Raw genomic sequence first — 23,623 nt, 5'->3', positions numbered from 1 at the left:
TTTGAAGGTTGAGTCCCTGTGTTAGAAACTGACTTAGGAGAAACAATTGAGAGAGAGAGAGCGTGAACACGCTGCAGCATCACATGGCACTACTGGAGTGGAGAGAGAGAGAAAGATGTAACTTATGTTAGATATAGAAGACAGTGAGGAGAAAAGGTTAGAAATTAAGGTTCTGCCTGAAAATGCTGAAGGAAGAAACCCAATCAGGTATGTCAAGTTGTTAAATCTGAGCTCTCTGGAGGTGATGAAAGTGGACAGAGCACGTAGAATCCTATTCCATCAGCTTGTGCCTCATAACAGATCCAGAGATCTGATTGTGAAGTTTCATCTTTATCAACAAAGATTTAATTATGAAAATCATGAGAAAGTTTCCAGAGCTTACCCTCAAAGGCCACAATCTGTAATTCCCCCAAGACCTTACTGCCCTAACTTTAAGAGAGACAAGACTAGAGATAGGGGAAATTACAGCAGCAGTCAGATGGGCAGAAATCCACAGTAGATCAGGATTCCCATTTACATACTAATTTCCTTCTAGAATTGGTATTACACAATCAATAGTTTTAAACAAGGGGGGAAATAGACTCCGGTTGCTTGGGATAGAAATCCAAATCTCAGACACACACGAGGCTACTCCAGAGGTTGCTGAAAACAACAACAAAAAAATGGCTGACAGCACAACTCCAGCAAAGGCAGGCAGGAAAAGAAAAGGTGAAAGACTAGAGAACATATTCACAATGGCAGACGTAAAGCTGAACAAGAGGACTCCGATACCTGAGAAGTAACCTAATCATTAACCAGAAAAGACTTCTTGGGAGTCATCAAGAACAAATAGCTGATCGGCATGTTAATGTTGTAAAGAAATTTATATTAAGTTTAAGTGGAGTGATCATAACTCTGATCGCTGTGTTCTGTATCTTAAAATATAGAGAAAATAAAGGATAATATGGGGCGAGTGGGTGGCTGGGTAGCGGTCTCAGGAATGGAGGAGAGTGGAGGGGATGGAAAGGGGCCTTTAGCTGTTTTGTATACCCATGAGTAACTCAAAAAGATCAGATGGTAATCTGTCCCTAAGGGTGAGGGTTTATGTACTCTAGGTGGAGAGAGTACCTCTACACTGCAAGAGGAGAAGCAGTCCACATATTCATGGGGAGAGTATAGCTGTTTATGGTTCAACAAATCACGGTAGTTTGAGAACTGATTTATATGCTGGTTTTGGTATTTTATTTTTTGATTTTAAAGTGAGTCTGGAAAAGACCTAACCTCATTGAGCTGTGCTGAATCATATAACAAAGATTTTAATTGATTGTATTCCTAGTGCCAGATGAAAAAGAAATCCATTTCCTTTGTTATTACTTGCTGGAGAGAAAACTTTTGATAGCATAGAGTGGAACTCCATGTTTAAATTCACATCCCATATGGACATTTGGCCCCCAGTTCCTTGAAGAGATGGTGGCTCTTTATACTAGCTTGTCTTGGGGTGCTCTATTCATTGCTGGCTGGTGTCTCCTTCAGGCTATTCTGGGGATTAGCTCCGCCCAGTCCCATGCCCCCTTTCTTCTCTTCCACCATTGCAGGTCTCCTGCTCATGGAGTTACAGTATGGCTGCTTTGTGACTTCCAGGGGAATCTTTCCAAGTCTCTCTGCACAAGCAGCGTCAGGCAGTGCTCACACCCACTGCCCTGATTAGGACACTCCCATGGTGACTCAGGCAGTCTTCCCGTTCGCTGCCCTTAGCAGTACCACTCTGCAGTGGTTGGTAGGGGAACCCAGGCCTACCCTCTACTCAGGGTTCCAGTCCAGGGCCCTATAGCGAGCAGTTACAGTCTGCAGATACATCTAAGGTCTGGACTATTTCGTACCGTGCTTCTCTAAGCTTTTCATTCTCCAGCTTTCCTAGTCAGACCCCTCTCTCTTAGGCATACTAGGTAAACCTTCTCTCCTAGGTTCCTGTCTCTTTTCTCACGGGTTTCTCCCTCACCTCAGGGAGGGGGACTGCAGGGTTTCTCCCTCCTGCCTTTATAGAAGCACTGCCTGTTCCCTCACAGGTGAGCTTCCTCCTCATTAGTGCCCTCCACACAGATTACATCTTCCCCATTTGCAGCTTAATGGGCTGATTGGGCTTGTGTGGGGAGTAACCATATCACACAGCCTCACAGCAGCTGTAATTGTTTGAATCCTGGGTCCAGCACCTCCTCCCCTTATGCTGCAGGAGGAGCCTTCAGATGCAGGTGGGCTTGAGCCCACCCAGCTCTTCAATAGGTTCAGAAGCCAGTGAAGTTAAATCTCCCCCTTTTGAATTGCACAGGAGAGATGTTATTGTTGCCTTTGCTTTTTGCATTGGCCATGCATCGTTTTGCAGAGGGTAAGGAATAATGACTCTATCACAGGAATAAAGCTTGCTGGAGCACATAAGAAAATCGCTTTGTTTGGCAATTATATGATTTTTTTTATCTGAGCTGAGCATTTCTGTAAAATTAGTATCAAAGAAATCCATGACTTCAGGAGAGTGTCTGTCTTCCAAGTGAATGATGCGAACTCTGAAATACGAGCTAGGAGTTTGCCACACTTGGAAGAATCATCCCCCCACAAAACATGTGGATACAAATGGGCAACAGGTTCTGTCAGATACCTGAGAATTCACATCTCAAGCTCGGGCTCTACGACTGAGATGTTAAACCTCTAGTTCAGCAAATAAACAAAGATTTGGATTGGTGGGAGAAGTATGCAATTTCTTGGCTAGGAAGAAAATAAAAATATCCACAGACAAAATGAATACTTTGCAAAGGATATCTTCCTTGTTTCAAAATCTTCCTATAGTCATCTGAGAGAGAACACTAGCAGGAGTATAGCGAACGTTGTTAGAATTTATGTGGAATAAGAAAAGACCAAGTGTCATAGTTCATGGCATCTGCACATGTATTCCCCCTCTACGGTCCAGCAAGGGGCACCTATTCCTAAGCTTCTGGTGCCCCAGCCGCTGCCTCTCTTGGGTGGAGACATACATCTCTCTTCCTCCTGAGCAGGTATCTCCAGCCTGCCCAGTTCCCTGCCGATACTGTGAATTCCCCAGCAAAATCAGAGTGCCTAAGGAGGCTTGCTTTACATTTCTCCTCAGAGATGATAAACAGTAATCGATACAGTTTAGTTACCACACAGCTCTTTCTAAGCAAGTATATTTATTCTTCAGGTAAAAGCACTACAAAGAATACATATTACAAACAATAAAAGACTCTACATACCTGCTAGAGGTCACCCCAACTCCAACAAGGGCATTGGCCTGTGAACAGTCCTTCAAACCCTACCAAGAGGTTTTCCTGTGGTTGCACGTTCATAACCCCTTTTCCTCAGAACAAGAGCATAGACTGGGCCAAGTCCTTCCAGCCCTTCCCTGGAAGGATTAGGGGCCCACCTGGGACAGAAGATCTTTTTGATTAAAAAAGCAGACAAGAAGGCCCTGGGTCAGTTTTAACACAGGTTATTTAACCAAAAGTCCTTTCTTTGTCAGTTGGTCCCTGAAGAATCCAGTTTCCGCCAGTACATGTGAGCCTCTCTCCAGGTAGGGGGAGCTCTCTGGAGGGGTTACAACCTGAGTGAATTTGCCTAAATGACCCCCACTGTTCTAAATTCCTGGAGGGCTGTTGTCCCCCTCTCTCTGTAATTACATGCAATCTCTGCCCACAAAGATACATACATTTAATTCAGTAGGGTTTGCTCAGGATGTTGCCCTATCTGTCACAGTAACGCTTAGTTTGGATACTTTGTACAGACCCATTAAAAAGGGTGGACTAGTTCTTCCAAATATTACACGGTATTGTCAAGCCAGCCAGCTCAAAGCAGTTAGTGGCTTGGGGGTGCACTAACTCAGCCAACACTGGGTCTTTATTGAATAAGAAAATTGTGGCCATGTAAATATTGCTGTATTACCATGGATTAATTTAAAAAAATCACACCCTCCAGAAATGTATACATATCCTTTGGCAAAGCGTACTCTATAGGTTTGGACTAGAACTCGGGATAGGATGCATTACTGTCCCCATTGCTGTATACTAGGGGGGGTTCTGTGGGTTAGTATGCTGTTCAGAGGTATGTTGGAAATATTCTTTGAGTCAGAGACGTCGAAAGTAGGATTCTAGGTCACTGCAGAACTGTATCAAACAGGGAAAGATTAAGAATTACCTGTCCCCATTGCATATCATTCAGATTTAACTCAAATTACAAACCAGAGAGATTTAAGAATTGGGAGAGCCCTGGAATACATACAGTCAGCCAGTTCTTCATCAAAGAAATTTGTCTAACTTATTTAGCAATCAAAACCAGCTTTAACTGGCTAACTCTCCCATGGTACCAGTACCTTCAAGTTAAACATCGCTCAACTTTTCTATAAAGTTATTTTATACCGAAAGCTAACTTTAGTATACACAATGACTTCTGGTCAATTAGGAAACTAAAAATAACACATCAATCTTTGTAGGCAACTTTCCTAACAAGGAAAATGTCCATATATGACACAGTGGGAAAAGGATTTGGATAGACAAATTACCCCAGAGGACTTGATCCGGAAAAGAAGACCAACAACATCAGTTTGTACTATGATAAAAGAAATTTTTTGTATTGTTTCACTTAGCACCAGTCTAGTTAAAATATATAGAGAGATTGAATGGTGATAAATATAGGAGAAATTGTGGTGAAAGCAGAGATGTTATGCATATGTGGTGCAGATGTTCAGTCACAGAGTACTGGGGTGCGGTTTGTAACCACACATGACAAAGTGTTGGTTATCTCTTACCACATGATCCTTTGGTAGTCCTGGGGCTTCCCAGTGGAAGTGGTCACACTCAAAGAAATGAAGAATTCCATCTCTTATCTGGGATGAGCTCATTTGCGTAATGATTAATACTTTCTTGTTGATGTTTACATGGCAGTGATTTGTAAACCTGTTCAAACTTCTGAAATAATTATACAAAATTTCAAGTTGACATGGATTTAAAAATTAAATAAAAAAGGACTAAACAGAGTACTTGAAAAGGTTTCTGCAGGAGCTGTCCTGCACTTACATCCCACAGGATATGTCAAGTGCCCTGATAGGGTTTTTCCTCTCTCCCATGTGTATGGCCACTATCCTGAACTTGGCCCTCTCCATAGAAACCCCCACTGACTTCAGTGAGAGTTCGTCCTCGTTATGAGTTCTGTGATTTCAACAGTAGTTTGGATTCCTAACTCAGTCTGCTTTGATTTTTAACATTAGAGACCAGAGTTAATGCACAACACAACCTGGCCTCTATGTGCAGTTCATAAAGACACGGCATCAGTTTTACTACTGGAGGTACCATTGTGTTACACACACTACAGAAAGAAAGGTAAATATGGTCTCTGATTGATCCTAACTTACTAAAATTATGTATTATATTGCATGTGTAATTCTCCTTTGTATCACTACTGTAAGTCAAATAGGCTCAGAGAAGTAGAGTTTACTTCTCCATGATCCTCTCTCTAGATTGCAAGTACACCTCTACCTCGATATAACGCTGTCCTCAGGAGCCAAAAAATCTTACCGCGTTATAGGTGATACTGCGTTATATCAAACTTGCTTTGATCCGCCGGAGTGCGCAGCCCCACCCCCCCGGAGCGCTGCTTTACCGCGTTATATCAGAATTCGTGTTATATCGGGTCGCATTATATCAGGGTAGAGGTGTATCATGTGGTAGAACCTTTTGGTCATTTCCATTTATTCTTTTTCAGCACACGTTGGGGCACAAATCCACTGAATTTCTGATTGCTCTTTTCAGCGTCACTCAGAAGATTGACTTCACTGAGTCAGACTGCTACAATGGTGAGTCAAACGCCCAAAGTGTTACAAGGTAAAGTAATGATTGAACAGGGTGAGGGGGCTGATTCTGATATTCTGCCCTGTCTGGACCAATGGAAGAGGAGTGCTCAGACATTAAATTCAGCTCTCATGTCCGCAAGAGAGAAATCTCTAGAAACTAAATGGATCTTTGGAATTGAAGGAAACAACTGCTAGAATCCAACATGGGAGCATTTTAAAGGAGGGAGGGAACTAAGATTGGTGATCAAGCCCTTTAACCAATCCCCTCTTCCATGTTTGTTGAGAACAAGAATGAGTCTTTAGTGATAAATTGCATGCAGTTTTCCAATGGAAGCGGGAGTCCTGCCCTCGAACAACCATGTGACTCTTTGCCACTGTAGCTAGTTGGGCAGCACAGTACAGTAACTCCTCACTTAACGTCGTTCCGGTAAACGTTGTTTCGTTATGTCGCTGATCTCTTAGAGACCATGCTCGTTTGAAGTTGCGCAATGCTCCCTTATAATGTTGTTTGGCAGCTGCCTGCTTTGTCCACCGCTTGCAGGAAGAGCAGCCCGTTGGAGCTAGCTGGTGGGGGCCTGGAACCAGGGTGGGCTGGCAGCCTCCCATCAGCTCCCTTAAGTTCCCTGTGCGGCAGCCGCCCAGCAGGCTATCAAGTGCCGGGCAGTTCAGGTGTCCGTCCTCCCATTGCCGAATGCTGCTCCTGCCCTCTGTCTTGGAGCTACTCCCAGGAGCCTCCTGCTTGCTGTGCAGGAGGTGAGGGGGAAAGAGGGATGCTGATGTCAGGGTGTCCCTCTCCCCCACTCCTGTACCTCATCTCCACAGAACAGAGGTGGGATATGACGGGGTTCAGGACGCAGGGAGCTTGCTGGCAGCAGCAGCTGTCTCAACTTGCTGATCTACTTAAAAAGGCAGTGTACTTAGAGTGGGGTGAGCGTAATTAAAGGGGCAATGCGCATCTCTCTCACACACACCCACCCACCCACCGGTACTTTGGAAAGTGGAGTGAGCAGTGCGCTCCAGTGGGATAGCGTGGGTTCATTGTCACGTGTAATTGTGATAGTTTCCGCAGGGAATGTTTGCAGTCACTGCCGTGTGTCTATTGTGTCTCCTCCCCCCATTCGTGCTGCCTTGTAGAGTGTGAGGCTACATTAACAACGTGTTACCCTTTAGGGCTCAGCCGAGTGCTAGTTCATCATTTAGCAGCAAGGCATTCCCTGGGAAATATCCCACTCTCTGAGTTCACCACCTCAACCAAGCTTCACAATCATCATAGCTGTGTACAGTATTAAATGTTTGTTTAAAACTTATACTGTGTATATAATGTCTCTTGTCTGGCAAAAAATAAATTCCCTGGAACCTAATCCCCCCTATTTACATTAATTCTTATGGGGAAATTGGATTCGCTTAACATAGTTTTTTTTAAAGTAGCATTTTTCAGGAACATAACTACAATGTTAAGTGAGGAATTACTATAATGTCATGATGAACTGGTAGGAGGCCATCCACTAATCTGTTGTATCCCACTCACTACGTATGGCCTAATGGGCATACAAAATGTATAATTTGTTGCCATGAACTCTTTCCACAGAGGGAGAAATGTAAAGAGAATTCAGGAAACACTATGAAAATTAGGAAGTTACAAATTTTACAGCAGCTATTAAGAGTTAACATAAATCAGGAAGAACCATATATTCTGTGCATCAAGCCCAAGGGCAGGAGTGCCCTGTAAGGGCAGTGAAACAGATAAAGCAAATCAGCAGGATATTAGCATGATCAGAGGGATGACAAAGCAGAACGGTACAGTGCCTTGAGAATCCAATGGGAGAACTGGATGGGCCACACTTTCTTCCTTAGATTTTACTTTCTCTCTGCATATACGTGATCTCCTCATCCCCTTCGTAGAGAGATGGCTGCACTGATCAGTCATGGGTAGTGTGTCGGTCTCCTTTACTAATAAAAATCTATGGCATTTGTAAAGATGCCTGAACTTCCGAACATGTGTGCTGCATCCCCACTTACATGCAGGTTTTCTTTGCTACACAGTCCACAGGCAGCACACAATTATTAAACTGCATGTGCCCTGATCGGAACCACACTCCTTTGCTTCAAGACCACAGTTACTGGGGAATACCGCTTTAACCCCGTCTCTCTGGCACGTAGAGCCCCTTGACCTTTCCCTTTCAGTGGTAGTTGACCTCAGTTCAGTGCTTGTCAGGTGTAACCAGCGAGGTTGTTCGTGTCAGGTTTTTGCTTTAGCAATTGTTCCCCCATTTCTAATCAAGGGGGAAATGCTCAAAATCCCCCAGCTGTCCTTAACACCTAGGTTAAAACAACAATAGCAGACAGGTTCCTTTTGCAGAAGTTAATGAGAAACTTCAAGAGTGACTCCTACTCTTAGTTGCCTTGTGCCCTGTTCCTTTCACAAATGTTTCGAACAGGCAGTTTCTATCACAAAGGAAGGGGCCATGTCTCTGCCTGGCTACACACTCAGGAAAGCAGCTTTCAGCAGCAAAGAACCCGTCCTTGTATTAAGGAATTAGCAGACAATATTATTGTCCATCTGAGGAAACATTTCAGACCAGCCTTGTCCAAAATGCTATTGAAAAATTGCACAAGACTGTACATTGCCACACTAGCTAATGCTCAGGAGTAGGGTTTACCCAGGCCACTAAATGCTGCTGTAGCAAGGAGTGGAACAGGGTTCTGCCTGCTAGTAAGTGGGGCACATGGGGAATCTGGGAAGAGCCAGTTCTCAGCCCTACTTCCTCCCTCCGCATGGAAGGATCTCCCATCTCAAACATTGCCTCGGGCCAGGAATTGGCAGGCAAGTGTCTGGAAGCAATTGGCATAGAGCCAGAAGCTTAAGTGGGGGTTAGGCCTGGGGAAACTCTAAGGCTTGTCAGGCGTAACCAGTCTGTGGAGCTCCTTGCCAGAGGATGTTGTGAAGGCCAAGACTATAACAGGGTTCAAAAAAGAACTAGCTAAATTCATGGAGGATAAGTCCATTAATGGCTATTAGCCAGGATGGGCAGGGAAGGTGCCCCTAGCCTCTGTTTGCCAGAAGCTGGGAATGGGCGACAGGGGATGGATCACTTGATTCCCTGTTCTGTTCATTCACTCTGGAGCACCTGGCACTGGCCACAGTCGGAAGACAGGATACTGGGCTGGATGGACCTTCGGTCTGACCCAGTCTGGCCATTCATAGATTATAGGACTGGAAGGGACCTCAAGAGGTCATCGAGTCCAGTCCCCTGCCCGCATGGCAGGACCAAATACTGCCTAGACCATCCCTAATAGACATTTATCTAACCTACTCTTAAATATCTCCAGAGACGGAGATTCCACAACCTCCCTAGGCAATTTGTTCCAGTGTTTAACCACCCTGACAGTTAGGAACTTTTTCCTAATGTCCAACCTAGACCTCCCTTGCTGCAGTTTAAACCCATTGTTTCTGGTTCTATCCTTAGAGGCTAAGGTGAACAAGTTCTCTCCCTCCTCCTTATGACACCCTTTTAGATACCTGAAAACTGCTATCATGTCCCCTCTCAGTCTTCTCTTTTCCAAACTAAACAAACCCAGTTCTTTCAGCCTTCCTTCATAGGTCATGTTCTCAAGACCTTTAATCATTCTTGTTGCTCTTCTTTGGACCCTTTCCAATTTCTCCACATCTTTTTTAAAATGCGGCGCCCAGAACTGGACACAATACTCCAGCTGAGGCCTAACCAGAGCAGAGTAGAGCGGAAGAATGACTTCTCGTGTCTTGCTCACAACACACCTGTTAATGCATCCCAGAATCATGTTTGCTTTTTTTGCAACAGCATCACACTGTTGACTCATATTTAGCTTGTGGTCCACTATAACCCCTAGATCCCTTTCTGCCGTACTCCTTCCTAGACAGTCTTTTCCCATTCTGTATTTGTGAAATTGATTTTTCCTTCCTAAGTGGAGCACTTTGCATTTGTCTTTGTTAAACTTCATCCTGTTTAACTCAGACCATTTCTCCAATTTGTCCAGATCATTTTGAATTATGACCCTGTCCTCCAAAGTAGTTGCAATCCCTCCCAGTTTGGTATCATCCGCAAACTTAATAAGCGTACTTTCTATGCCAATATCTAAGTCGTTGATGAAGATATTGAACAGAGCCAGTCCCAAAACAGACCCCTGCGGTTAAGCTTAATCTAATTGCAAGGGCCCTTAGCAGCTAGACTCAACTGAACCCCCTTTCCAATAATTGTAGCTGGTTGTGGTGTAGCTCAAGCAAGGAGTTGGGGCAGATAAGGGACTGGAAATTAATTCACTTGCCTCCTGTCTCCCAGGGGAAAGGGAACATATTTAAAGGATTAATCCAACTTCAGAATTCCTTAAACATATAAAAGGCTGGAGAGAGAGAGGAGGAGGGCAGCTTCCAGCAAATAAATATTAGGAAAGTAAAAGTAGGATCTGAACTGCTCTAGGACATGCTCCCAGCACAGGGAACCAAGAACCAGCAGTTTGGTTAATAAATATTCTTGCTCACCCCCAGGGAAGCAGCAGTCAGTATAAACCTGCATAGAGCATTGTGCAAGGAGTGAGTCTGCCATTTTGCATATGCAAATGTTTTTAATCATTAATTGGTACTTGGGGTTAGTAACTACATGATGATCCTTAGCAAATCTAGCTTCAAACTGTCATCTGCAACACTGGAAAGTGAACCTGATCTACAGCCTTTTGCTGTAAGAGTTCCAGTAAGCATAAGGGCTTAGCGAGCAACGTCTGTTAGAACTTGGCTACACCCACATCAGTCACAGGAGAGCGTGAAAGTTACTGATTGTACTTATCTGAGCTGTCTCAGAAGCAGCTGGGTTAACCAGACCTCAAGTGTACGAAACTGAACGTGTCACAGGCTAGTGCACAGGCACACTCACAGGCAGCGTATGGCAGGACAGGGAGCAGTAGCAGGTAAAGGAGGGCCATATCTGCCTTCCTCAGCAACTCTGGGCCTCTTGCTTCCCGTTCTTTCTTCCAAGGAGCAGAGAGGCTCCTAAGGTGGACGAACTGGCAAGATATTTTGGGGAGGGGAGAGAGCATCCAGGGTTGGAGGGGGAAGTGGAGGTAGTTCTGAGTTGTGGGGCTCTTCAAACAGTGGGAGGGTCCACTCTGTCCTCTCCACCCATGTAAACAAAACAAACACCTTGCTCCCTCAACTTCTGGGAAAACAAAGGGTAACACAGAAGCAGTTGGATGACTCCTCTCTGCTCCTTACAAGAGAAAGAGTGAGGAGCAGGGTCCTGAGCTGCAGGTGCTGTAGCAGGGGGCGGCCTGGCAGGGACAGCCTCATTAATGGAAAGCGTGCTAAATTAATTGTATGCCTTGGTGGACCTGGTTAGGGACAACTCCTCATTCCCCGACCCTCACTTCCCTTGGTGCCTCCTGAGGAATCTAGGCAGGGATCTTCTCCCTAACCCAGTCCCCCCACCACACCTGTAACAGCTGCTTTGTTTGCATCCCACCATGAGAAAACAGCCTTAAAAACCGTTTTAACCTAGCAGTGGTGGCACCACAAACAAAAAAACCCTCAGCTATTGCCCATTTCAGCCATTTGTCACACATTTCAGTGGCGCGTATCAGATAGCGGCAGGTCTAAAGGTTGAGAGGCATAGAATTACCACCACCAAAGACAGGCTACCCATCCATACTTTAAGGTAGGCAGATCTCTGAACAAAGCATAAGGGAATATTTGTATGCCCTTTGCATACGCTAATCATGCGCCAAAATGCCGAGTGCACAAAACCACAAGCAAACATTCTAGCTGAGCAGCGGCAAACTTTATTGAGTCCTGATAAAATAGGATCATTTAATCACAACTGGAACAGGTTACAGACTGTCTTGCCTGTCCCTTGCATCAATCATGTCAACGCAAAATTTATTATGTTTAACAGGATCTCTTAATGCTGATTTGAGGAGCCAGACGCTGTCTGTCCCCGTTAAGTAAGCCATGGAAGGAATTCAGCACCAAAATAAGTTGAAGTCTTCTCCCACTTTGAAATCCTTTCAGTACTTCCTAGGTCACCATCTCCCAGAATGCATCATTCAGGGACATCAGATATAGCATAGATTGCAATGAGTCATATGGTATTTGTGAAGTTGTGCTCTGGATATAGTCAGTGAATCAGGAAATACCAAAGGGATTTCAGAGGGGGGAAAAGAAAGGATTTTGAAGAGAGATGAGATCAGTTAGAACTTGTTTCTCTGCTGAATGCCCCCGCCAGCCGGGTTAGCAGTGCTTAGTCAAGGAAGTTGGGCATAATTCACTTTAACTCTTAGTTCCACTCTTTCATCTGTTCAAGGTGGTCATCATACAAGGTCCTCCATAATGCTTTAGAATCCCTCCCCTGCCCCCTCTCCCCAGAATTAGGATTTTTTTAGCTATAATCTGTTCTGTTCCATATTGCCCCTCATTACATGCACATAAAATAAAGGCACCATCAACATGCTAACAGCGGATGAGTATCTATAACTGATGGAAAATAGCATCTCACCCCAACATTGGCAATAAAGTGTTAAGCTATATCCTGAGAATTAAGTGCACACTGGCTGGTAATTACTATTTCGAAAGATTTTCAGCACTAACGGCTTCTTCAGTAAATAAAGAAAGAAATTAAGAGTCTCCCCTTCTTCCAGAGGAAGTACTTAGGGACTCTCACTGTAATAGCAATAAGTGTCTATTAGCAGCATCACTGCTATGGTGCATTTGGTTCAGAAGGTAAGCGTACTCGTACTTCCCACTCCTCATGAAAACTCTACATCAGAGTTATGGCTCAAGGTTCAGAATGGCACCTGTTATACCATCCAGAGGATGTGAGTAAGGCAATGGGGATTAGAAAACTAATAATTCCTATGGTTTCTCAAGTCACCCTTTAATCCAGCACCAGGGTCTTTTTCCTGTCCCAGGAGGACATTTCCTAGTCTTCACAGACTTGGTGCAGCCCAGTTAAGGAACTTCATAGCAACTTCGAAACCAAGGAAACAGGCCTGGAACAGACACAGAACACAAGGATCAGATGAGCCTTAAGCACAACGCTGGAGTGTTTGGAAAAGGTCTTCTCAAAGCTGAGGGGTACAGCAGCATTATAAACCCCAAACATGGTGTGTTCCCCCCCTTTACATGACTTGTCATTACTTCCAGTCCAAGATATGACTGTGTCCCTCTATAGCAGAGGCAGAATTTCTGATCTTCAGTGTCATTTGTTAGATCCTTCCATTTAAAACAGGTGCAGATTCAATCTAGCCATTCAAAATGCTGGCACTTGGGTTAGAACAAACTAACAGTTCTACACATCTGCTAACACCAAGAGGGGTTTAGTGCAAAGCCTGTGCCCCTATTTCTGTTAGCGCTATCCCTACAGCCTACTTTAGTTTCCCACCTACAGAGATTTGAGACAGTCTTTTAAAAGCTTGGAAATAGATCCCCCAGACCATACACCCAGGGGTGTGCAGCACTAGTGAGATAATACAACAGTCAAACAGTCTGGAATCAGAGTTAACTGCCTCCTTTACACCCACTAGGTATTTAGGGTGCAAGTAGCCAGCTCCCTGCAGATATCATGGTTTACTTACTGCGTTAGCGGGAAAGGCCCTTATCATAACGGCTGTGAACCCTTTGTATAGGGATGAGACTCCTTCCTCTCTGATAAGCTCCCTCAGCACATCCCTAAAGCCATTAGGATACTTCCCTGGAGCAGCTGTTGACAGAAGCAGAACATGCCATCTATGGTTTGTGAATGCAGCCGGCTGAGACTAATTGTTGCATTGTGGCCTTCCACTGTAATTCATATGGATTATTTTCCAAGTAACAAATGATTTCAAAGACTATTTATTTACTTTTATTATATGGAGATAAATCTCTCTCATAGAACTGGAAGGGACCTTGAAAGGTCATCGAGTCCAGTCCCCTGCCTTCACTAGCAGGACCAAGTACCATCCCTGACAGATTTTTGCCCCAGATCCCTAAGTGGCCCCCTCAAGGATTGAACTCACAACCCTGGGTTTAGCAGGCCAATGCGCAAACCACTGAGCTCTCTCTCCCCCTTTTAGTCTAGTACGTCACTGACGACTCAAACAAAGACCCAGTGAGCAGGAGCCATATGCTCACCAGCACTGTAATGGTTTTAAATAATAATCGGGTCACCTGGGGGAAAAAAAAAGAAAAAAAAAAGAGGAACTTAAGCTAAGGGTTAGAAAACTGGGAGCTTCAATCTGGCGTTATTACCGCTGATCACGCGAACAGCATCGGCAGGTGGAGAGTCAGTGGTGTATCAATCAATAAAGCGGGTTTGCAAGAAACAACGCTGGTCTGTTCTCAAAAAGAATATCCTCCCACATACCAGAGCGAGGAATGGCAGTGGCTTTCCAGTGACAACTACAAGCTCCATTTTAATGCTGATATTACACAGATCTGACCAGGTGTTTGAGGAAAGTGATTTTATAGTAACAAATTACCTGATCATGTGACATGCCACTGGAAAGTATTACCATTACGGGGCCCTTGACCAGCTACTCCAGACTAACCCTTCAGAGTCACAAACAACTTTTGGAAAGTGACTCAGTGGAGCAGGGGCTGCAATATTCTACTATGTCCCATTCAGGTTTTGGTCCCTTGGTCTGGAGCATCACAGAAGCTAAATTACAAAGCAAACAAACAAAACAAAAAACACCACAAACAAAAGGATTTTCCTGCATCAGCAACCACTGTTGGATCCACTGGGACAGAAGCTCTGCCTAGGTCCTTGATGCGTGACAGAGAAGATGCAGGGATCTCGTCAATGCAAGGCAGAGCCAGAGCCTGCTGCAGGGCTCTGGTGTACAGGAATATTCCTCTGGGAGGACTGCCGAAGGAATCAACCAGAACCCTAACGGCAGCCTTTGCTGGAGCCCAGCAACCCCAACTGTCTGTTCTCTCCAGGGACTGGGCTGTTCCTACGGCAATTCTATGGACTGTAGATATTTCCATGATGTTTGCAGATTTGCCAGTCAGGAAAAGCAATGGATTGTGAGAGAGAGGCATAACGATGGTGTTCCCTGCTCCACTGTGATTTTATTTGAGATATCACCTGTCTGAACCAATGCAAGTGTGCCCAGTCTTATCTGAAACGATTAAGCACTTTCAGTGGGGGTATATCTGTAATAAATACCACCTAGCTCTTCTACGGCACCTTTCAGCACAGCTCTCAAAGAAATTTGCAAAGGACGTATCATTTTACAGATGGGGGCACAGATGAAGTAATTTGCTCAAGGTCACCCAGTAAACCTGTAGCAGAGCTGGAAACAGAACCCAGGTCTCCGGAGTCCCAGTCTAGGGCTGTCGGAGCTAGGCCACACTGCCTCCTTTCTAAAATTCTGCCCAGCCATAAGCTTCTCTATTGGATTGTCCACCCAGCCCACAGAAATGCTACATCTTGTGGAGCTCTTACACGGCTGACATCTGACTCACCAGTCTGGAAGCGGGATTTCAGCACATCTGGAGGGATGGCCACAGCCCAGTTGAAGATCCCTGCCATACCCCCGGCAAAGAGAATCCTAGGCACGCTGAGGTCACTGACACTGCAGAAATATTGAATTGAAAAGGGGTCTCTCTTTAAACAAATACATAAAGACCAGAAAGGTAGCTTGGCTGAGAGATAAGACATTACAATGGTACAGACCCGGTGTGAGAGCAGCCACTGTAGGAATTCAGAGTGAGAAACTTGTGGCCATAATGTGCTGTCTCTCCATGGGAAAGGCTCAACTCTTATTGCTCTCTCATACTTGCAGCATGACAAGGATGCCTGAAAGACCAGCTTTTAGCACACAGCAGGGACGCAGAACGGGTGCATCTCACACTGAATGCTTTTCTAATTGTGCCATTAAGAGGAGTGCTTCAAATACCATTCAACAATCAATCCAATCCCACAGTGAGATGAGTCATCTGGCTGGGAAAGCCACTGACAGCAAATGCCTCAGCAATCACAAAAGACACTACTCTGGTGATTTTGCTCTCATTTGCTTAGCAGGAGAAATGGACTGGAAGTGTCTGGAGAAAGTCAGCATTGCCCTGACTTAGGATTTAACTAACCTCTTCCCCTCAGGGGTCAGAATGTTTTTCAGCCATTCATACGTCATGAAGTACATTCCACTGGCTGGAACATCTAGTTGGGAGAACAATAAAGAGACTAATGACACCTGATCGCCTCTGCATGCAGGGGGAAAAGAGAGAGGAAAGGAAGTATTCACCCCTAAGGGGAAGCTCTGGGCTCACATCAGCTGCCAACCTTAGGGACTGGTCTGCACCAGCCTCAGCAATGCCATCAAGTACCACTAGGTTCCCTTTCTGAGCCTGTGCAAACTGCTGTCTGTCTGGATGGAGCAGCAAGAACATTTTCAGAAAGAGCAGGGGCATGGCTGCAGAAACACCTATTCCTGAACCTCTGAGTCACCAGCCCTTCCAGTCACATTGTTACCTTGACTACGAGACAGGTCTAAGCTCCCCAAACTGGAGACTGGGCAGATTAAGCCAGTCTCAGTAACTTTGTAACGGGTTCACAGCCGTTTGTCCCAACCAAACTTTCTGCTTTTTTATATTCTCATGCAGCCAATGCTCACGCCCATGGCTAGGATCAGACAACCAGTTCTGCCAGGCATGTTGTCCATGCTGCTCTAGCTGTTACAATCCTATGAGAGTCATGGGACAGATCGTTTCCTGGGCTGGTGGAAATGCAAAATGCCTACAGTTTCTCTATTTAAGGATGCTCAGGTGAAATCACTGCCCCCCAGACGGGGCGTATTTTAACCTCATTCAGGGGAAAAAGCATCAAACATTTCTAACCTGACCCATGGGGCTTTAATTTGTTCATTATAGGTGCCTTTAATTTTTTTTTTTTTTTTTTTTTTTTTTTTTTTTTTTTAAAGGAGAGGGAGAAGAACATGATGGACACAAGGTATTTTTCCTCCACACCAAAAATGAGTGAATAAATAACACTTTCAAGTTGGGATAAAAAGTAATTCATTGCATCTTTCAATAACCAATCCAATTGACCATCACAGACTGGGAGTCTCATGTACAAACCCCATCCCAAAGTTAAGAAAATGCTAGCTTCCTCTTTTTTCTTCTCTGTCTCTCGGCTTCTTTCCCCAGACCCATCATCCCTGGCCCATCCTGGAAGTCTATCATAGCCTTCTGCGTCTTGGATTTGATTGGTCTTTACCTCTCAAGTCCCTTTGTGTCCATTTCTAGCCCTCATTCCCTTTTGTACTCCTCTAGTCCTCCTTCCTCTCACCACCCCCACCAAGACTGCGACACATCCTAGTCGCAATTCTCAATCCCCATGAGACACAGGGGTAGCTGTGAAAACTACAGCGCATGAAAGTGATGCGCAACATCTCTCAATGGCCCAGGGTGAGATTTATGATGTTGAGTCAGTTTTGTTCTGATGCTTCTCTTCCTGCAGGGGTACTATTAGAATATATTTACTCCAATTACCTCTCATGAGGGTGAGCACAGTTCCTTTGTATATGCCTCGAATTCCAGCCTCACGGTACAGCTGTTTCGCACAGTCCATTGGGCCACCGTATTTAATTTCACCTGAAGCAGCCTGGATCTGGAGAATTAAAGCGATTGTTTACCAGGCATAACCCAAATAGTAATTTGGAACGCTTGTGCTTTCTAAAGCTACACTGTCAAGTGGAATTTACCAGCTCAGCCCTTTTTCATGTGAGCAGAAGCCATCCAAGGAATGTATGCCACTGGGCTCCTGCTGATATATAGACAGACTGGTACAATGCATGTGAAGTCACCATATTCCCAGCCCGCTGTTTCTCCCTTTTCTCCCTGTAGTCTTTCCTCAACTGGCAGACACCCCTGTGATGTCGGCCAGGGGTTCTCGCAACAAACATTTTGGTGGCCTCAGAGAGTGTGGCCACATAGTCTTGCTGGTGGCCGCTCTGACAATTTTTCCTAAAATACTTAATTAAATTTAGAAAAAACAAATAAATATGCACATACACAGCTTCAATCAGAGTAATTTATTTATGTAGGGTTTTTTGCAGACCTAATAATAAAAATAACGTATAGTTGTATGTATTCCTTATTGGATCTAAAGATAATAGCAAAGTACATTATTTGTGTTTCACGTACTTGTCTTTTGTTCTTGGTTGGGGGTTTGGTTTTTTGGGGGGGCATTTTTAATGACTTGCTAGCTAGTAAATTTGCTTCTGTGAAAAGTGATATTTGTATGTTTGTTAATATCACTTTTCATAGCAGCAGACTTGATAGCGAGAAGAAAGTGAAAAGTGATATTAACAAACATACAGATACCACTTTTCACAACAGACTTACTCAGCCCTGGTAAGCCGAGGACAAATTAAGTCTTGGATAGGGCAGTGAGTAGGCAGGCAGCGGGGGGGCCAGGGGCAGCACCAGGGGCGATTGGGCGGTGAGCCCGGGGCTGGGGCTGGAGCCCAAAGCCGTTGGATGGAGCCTGCTGCCGTGTGGCCGGAGGACAGAGCCCACCCCCCCCAGAGCTGCACCCCACTGTCCCTGGCCAGGTGGGGAACTCACACTGGCTGCCTGCTCCTCTGGGGTTTGTGGCTCTGCCGCTCCCCCTCCAATCACTGCCCAGGAGGCTGTGGCCGCAAGAAAAACCTCTGGTGGCTGCATCTGAGAAACGCTGAGAGGCCAATGCAACTCCAGTGGGCAGCGGAGCTTGGGCATCAGCCCCGGGCCCCAGCAAGTCTAAGCCAGTCCTGGCAACCCCATTCAAAGGGGGTCGCGACCCACTTTGGGGACCTGACCCACAGTTTGAGAACCTAATAAACACTCCCCTTCGTGTTCAGCCACTGCATAGTTTACACGTACTAAAATTTCTCTCCTACCCAGACTGAAAAGGATCTGCTTCCATGGGTGTTTACTGAACCACGCACTGGCTGGATCGTGCCAAAGTAAGAGTCGATGCTTACCTCGTTTTCACCCGTTTAAGTCTGAAATAACTCAGCTGAAATCAGTCAAGTTACTCCAGATTTACACTGATTAGAATAGGACTCCAAGGAAATTTCATAGAACTCAGACAATTTTTTTTGAATAAAAGATGTCCTGTGATAATGCTTCGCATGTTGGAATCAATATCTAACATCCATTAAAACACTAAGTACAGCAGTCAGAGTGAGAGAGGGTAGAGATCAGAAGGTCTGGCACAGACAATATTTTCATTTGTTCAAATTCACATTTCCCACCGGGGTTTCAAAAAACCAAGGGCTGTGACAGGTTTAAAGTTTATGGTCACTAGACTAGTTTTATAGTAGTTTGTTTTATATATTTTTGAAATAGGTCCTTCTGTTACATACAAGGATTCCAGGGAACTAGGGGCAAAATGAAGAACAGGAGTACTTGTGGCACCTTAGAGACTAACTAGGGGACAAAATCTTTATCGTGCAAGAGTTTCACGAACCCGATAGTTACTATAAAGGCTTTGTTTTACACGAGAAGCTGAGAGACTCTCCGGATTTCAGAAGTGCCCAAGAGGTCAGCTGGTATCCTCGGGTGATGATGCGTATCTGCTGAATGGTGTATATAGGAGTGCATGTTGTATTTACCAAACGGAAGCTGTATAATGCTTCTCCAGGACAGAGTCGCATCAAGTTATGCCTCAGCCCTGCTGAAAGGGGCACTTTCTAAATTCAATACAGAGTAAATATGCTAATTAGAGGAATTCTCTCTCCCTAGCAAGGGCTTTTTAACTCAGACGACACACCTGAAATTAAAGGGTGGGAATTTCTCCCCCTCCACACACAAAGTCTGACCTGTAAAAGGCACTTGATTCTCTCTCCTGGAGCCATGATTGCTGTTGTGAACACTCCAGATAACATGCCGGCAGCAAACAGCTGGGGATATCTGTGCAGAGAACACAGGAAAATAAAGATCCCAAGATAAATAATCCAATAAACATGACATTTAATCTAGTAAGTGTGAAAGACCTTAATGCAACATGACAGTTAAACATAAAAGAGTTTGGAAATCCAAAGCTATGGTTCCCTCAGCAAATATACTTCTGCTCATGTGCATTCATAGTATTTTGTATTACTCAATGTGCTTACATTTCATGCTACAATATACAGAGTGTGACCAAGTCATTTGGTGGGCCCGAGCTGTGTGCCCCCCCTTTTTGGGGGGCAGGGGGGAGAAAAGAGCTCTGTCTGTCAGCCCTGCGTGGCTGGGGCTTGTACAGAAGGGCCATGCACAGCTGGGAGAAGGGGGGGGATGGGATAAAGGCAACAGGTAAAGCCCCGTCACCCAGGGGCTGACAGTCAGAGCCCTGCCGCCCAGGCTCCCCCCCATCCCTCACCAGGGGGCAGTGGTGGGGCTCTAGTTGTCAGCTTCGGGGTGGCAGCAGCAGCGCAGAAGGGTGGCAATGGAGTGGTAAGTCTGCTCTGAAAAGTGATCTTGACAAATATCCACCCACATTGCCACCCTTACTTCTGTGCTGTTGCTGGCAGGGCGCTGGTGCATGAATGGGGGGATGAGGGGGGAGCAGGAGGACCATAGGCAATTACTGACCCAAAGAAGGGGAACACAAATAAGTTCTGCTCTAGAACCGTAAGTCTTAAGGCCCAATTCAGTAAAGCACTGAACAATTGAGTTCAATGGGAATCCAAGTATATGAAACAAGCTTTAAATTTCTTGATTTATAAGAAAACTTGAGAGAACCATGATGGATTTGGAACAGTTGAGTGAGCAAAGCTCTTGGACAAATGTATACACAAGTATATTAGATGTGCATCTGGAGTGCCATTTCTGTTAGAAACCCCAGCAAGTGGATGAGTAGTACAGGATTTTCAAACCCCCTTTGTTCTTCCTAAGCCAGATTTCTTCAGATGTGTCACACACTGGTCCTTACTAGAGACTAAGGCTATGGCAAGTTGAACATTTCAAAAATAAACCAATTTTTTTTAATTAAAAAACTTCTCATTCACAAATAAAATGTTATGCATCTGTGACAGGTTGTCAGCCATCCACAGAATTCCAACGGGGGGCCAACAAAGGGGCAGGGGAAATGTTGTTCCAAAACGTCATGAGGCTGACCATAGCAATACCTCTTCAGCCATAACTACGACTACACTGGGGGAGGGGAGGATGTGTGTCTCTCTCTAAGATACGCAACTTACGTCGGCGTATCTTAGGGGGGGTGTGGGTGTGGGTAAGATATGCAACTTACGTCGGCGTATCTTAGGTCAATTTACCTGGCCATGAGGATCGTGGCGAGTCAACCACTGCCGCTCCCCCGTCGACTCCGCTTCCGCCTCTCGCTGCGGTGCAGTTCCGGAGTCGACGGCAGAGCGATCGGGGATCGATTTCTCGTATCTACGCGATCAATCGATCCCTGATCGGCGGGTAGTGATCGATCTATCTGGCGAGTAGTGTAGATGTGCCCTAAGAGAAACACTCCTGCAATTAATAACCGAACCTACACAGTGGCTGCAGTGAGAGTCCCACTTACCACTAGCAAGAAGGAAAGGTCGTGTCTTGTGACCACCTGGTCTGTCAGATCATTATACTGGAATATACATGTAATCTTTCCACTCAGTTTCCCTTAACAGCAAGGCTGTTCTAAGTCATTATCATTATGTAACACATACGGTATTCAGCTACAACGGAGTTCTTTAATGACGGTCTTTCTGCACAGGGAGGGAATTGTACAGTACTTGCCCACCTGCTATCTGTTTTTAGCCTGTGCTATCAGTCCCACGCTTTTAGGAGTATTACCACCACCAGTGTTTTGGGTTTTTTAAGGATATTTCTAATCCAGAGAGGAGACATATTTACACCACAACCGAATGTGTAATTCAACACAGCAGGCTGGGAGCCATAGAAAAGGGATCCCAAGCGTCTGAACAACCCAGAACTTACGTCAGAATGTCATCAGGATTCCTCTGCTGGAGTTTTTTCCCCAAACCAAATCCAAAGAAGCACACAGCAAACATGGGAGTCACTCCAATAATCGGAGCTGCCATTCCTTTATACAAGCCTCGGACTCCCTGCAAGACACAGCGGATTATTTAGGTTTCATGCAGCATTCTTTAGGGCGATAAATATTTCACCACACCAAGAAGCAAATAAAGTTACTATACAAGATGATCACAGCAAAGGCAGCCAGCTGCATGAATGAAAGGGATTTGTCGTGATACAGTTTTAAAACACAGCCCAGAGGGGCTGTGGGGAAGTCGTGCCAGGACTTGCTAGCCCGGTGGGGGGGGAGGGGGGTTGGGGAGAAGGAGACTCCCAAACAATACCTACCAAGATGGCACTAGGCTAAGCCCTAGATTTTCTTACTCTCCAAATAACTGCCATCCTGCCTCCATTGCTTATTCATGTTTCTCACCAGCACTAGTTCAGCTCTCTGCCACCCCAACTCTAAAGTAGCTAGTGGCCCCCTTAAATACAGTCCTGTTCAAAACCCGCATGGCTTAGTACATGTCTCTCATATACAGGTACAGAGACACACGTACTTTATTACAATCTTCAAAAGGCAACATTTCAGTATAACCCTGACACTCAGCATGTCTACAGTGGGCCAGACTCCTCCCTGGTGATAGGCAACAAGCGACGAAGGGCGGGGGGGGGGGAAGAAAAGGTAAATAAAAGAAAACCCCGATTTAGCTGTCACCGAAGAGGAAGAGACAGAGTGAAGGACCTGCCGCCGAAGACTAAAGCAGAGTGCTTGAGTTGCCACCGAAGTGCTGCCGAATACCCCGACGGAGTGCCACCCCTTTCTGTTGGCCACCCTAGGCACCTGCTTCCTTCGCTGGTGCCTGGAGCTGTGCGTGTGTGTGTGAGATGCACATTTCCTCTCTAAGTACGCTGACCCCACGCTAAGTACATTGCCTTTCTAAGTAGATCAGTAAGTTGAGATGACAGCTGTTGCCAGCAAGCTCCCTCCGTCCTGAGCTCTGTCGTGTCAGTGGAGATGGGGTACAGGAGTGGGGGAGGGGGACACCCTGACATTAGCACCCCTTTTTTCCTTCCTCCCCCCGGGAAGAAATGCAGGCCAAATAGGGGAAAACAGGTTAGAGAATAGTTAGGTAAGTTCCATGTATTCATGCTGGCAGGGCCTCATGAAATCCATTCTTGGGTACTTAAGGAACTAGCTAAAGCAATGTCGGAACCCTTAGGAATTATCTTCGAGAACTCATGCAGGACTGGTGAAGGGCAAACATAGCACCTATCTTCAACAAGTGGAACAAAGAGGACCTGGGCCATTATAGGCTAGTTAGCCAAACTTGGACACCTAGAAAGATACTGGAGCAAAATTATTAAACAATGTATATGCCCCTAGAGAATAATAGGGTTACAAGATGACCTCGCATGGATCTGTCAAGAACCAAATCATGCCATACCAACTTAAATTTTCTTCTGACAGGGTTACTGGCTTAGCAAATAGGAGGGAAACTGTAGATATGATGTATCTTGAGTTTAATAAGGCTTTTGACACAATCCCACGACAGTCTCAAACAAACTAGAGAAGTTTGATTTAGATAAAATTACTATAAAGTGGTTGATAGACAGTAGCTATATCAAGGGTTTGCTGTCGTACTGGGATGACATATCTATTGGGGTCTGTAGCGGGGCGGCCTGGCTTCCAGGCGCCCCAGGAAGCGATGAGCCAGAAAAGCCGCCAGAGTGGGCGGAGCCACCGCGGCCTGTCCCCGCCCCCCGGAAGTCAAGGGGCGGGACAGGAAGTATAAAGGCCAGGCCCCAGCGCTCAGTAGCTGGCCGGCAGCGGGAGAGGACAG

General features: G+C 45.4%; 1 protein-coding gene across 1 annotated transcript in view; it reads right to left on the bottom strand.

Moving 5' to 3' along the window:
• Window positions 1-11,609: 11,609 nt before the first annotated feature.
• SLC25A20 (solute carrier family 25 member 20) overlaps window positions 11,610-23,623 on the bottom strand; it is a 22,241-nt gene continuing 10,227 nt past the window's right edge. Inside the window, 7 exon segments of the mRNA XM_034777755.1 lie at window positions 11,610-12,838; window positions 13,424-13,548; window positions 15,297-15,406; window positions 15,918-15,990; window positions 17,322-17,439; window positions 19,637-19,727; window positions 21,741-21,908. Coding sequence (XP_034633646.1) covers window positions 12,776-12,838; window positions 13,424-13,548; window positions 15,297-15,406; window positions 15,918-15,990; window positions 17,322-17,439; window positions 19,637-19,727; window positions 21,741-21,908 — 748 coding nt within the window. The 3' untranslated portion in view covers window positions 11,610-12,775.

This window comes from Trachemys scripta, chromosome 7 (genome assembly GCF_013100865.1).
Source record: "Trachemys scripta elegans isolate TJP31775 chromosome 7, CAS_Tse_1.0, whole genome shotgun sequence".
Lineage (NCBI taxonomy): Eukaryota > Metazoa > Chordata > Testudines > Emydidae > Trachemys > Trachemys scripta.
The sequence above is the reverse complement of the archived record's forward strand: the minus strand, read 5'-3'. Positions and strand labels throughout refer to the sequence as shown.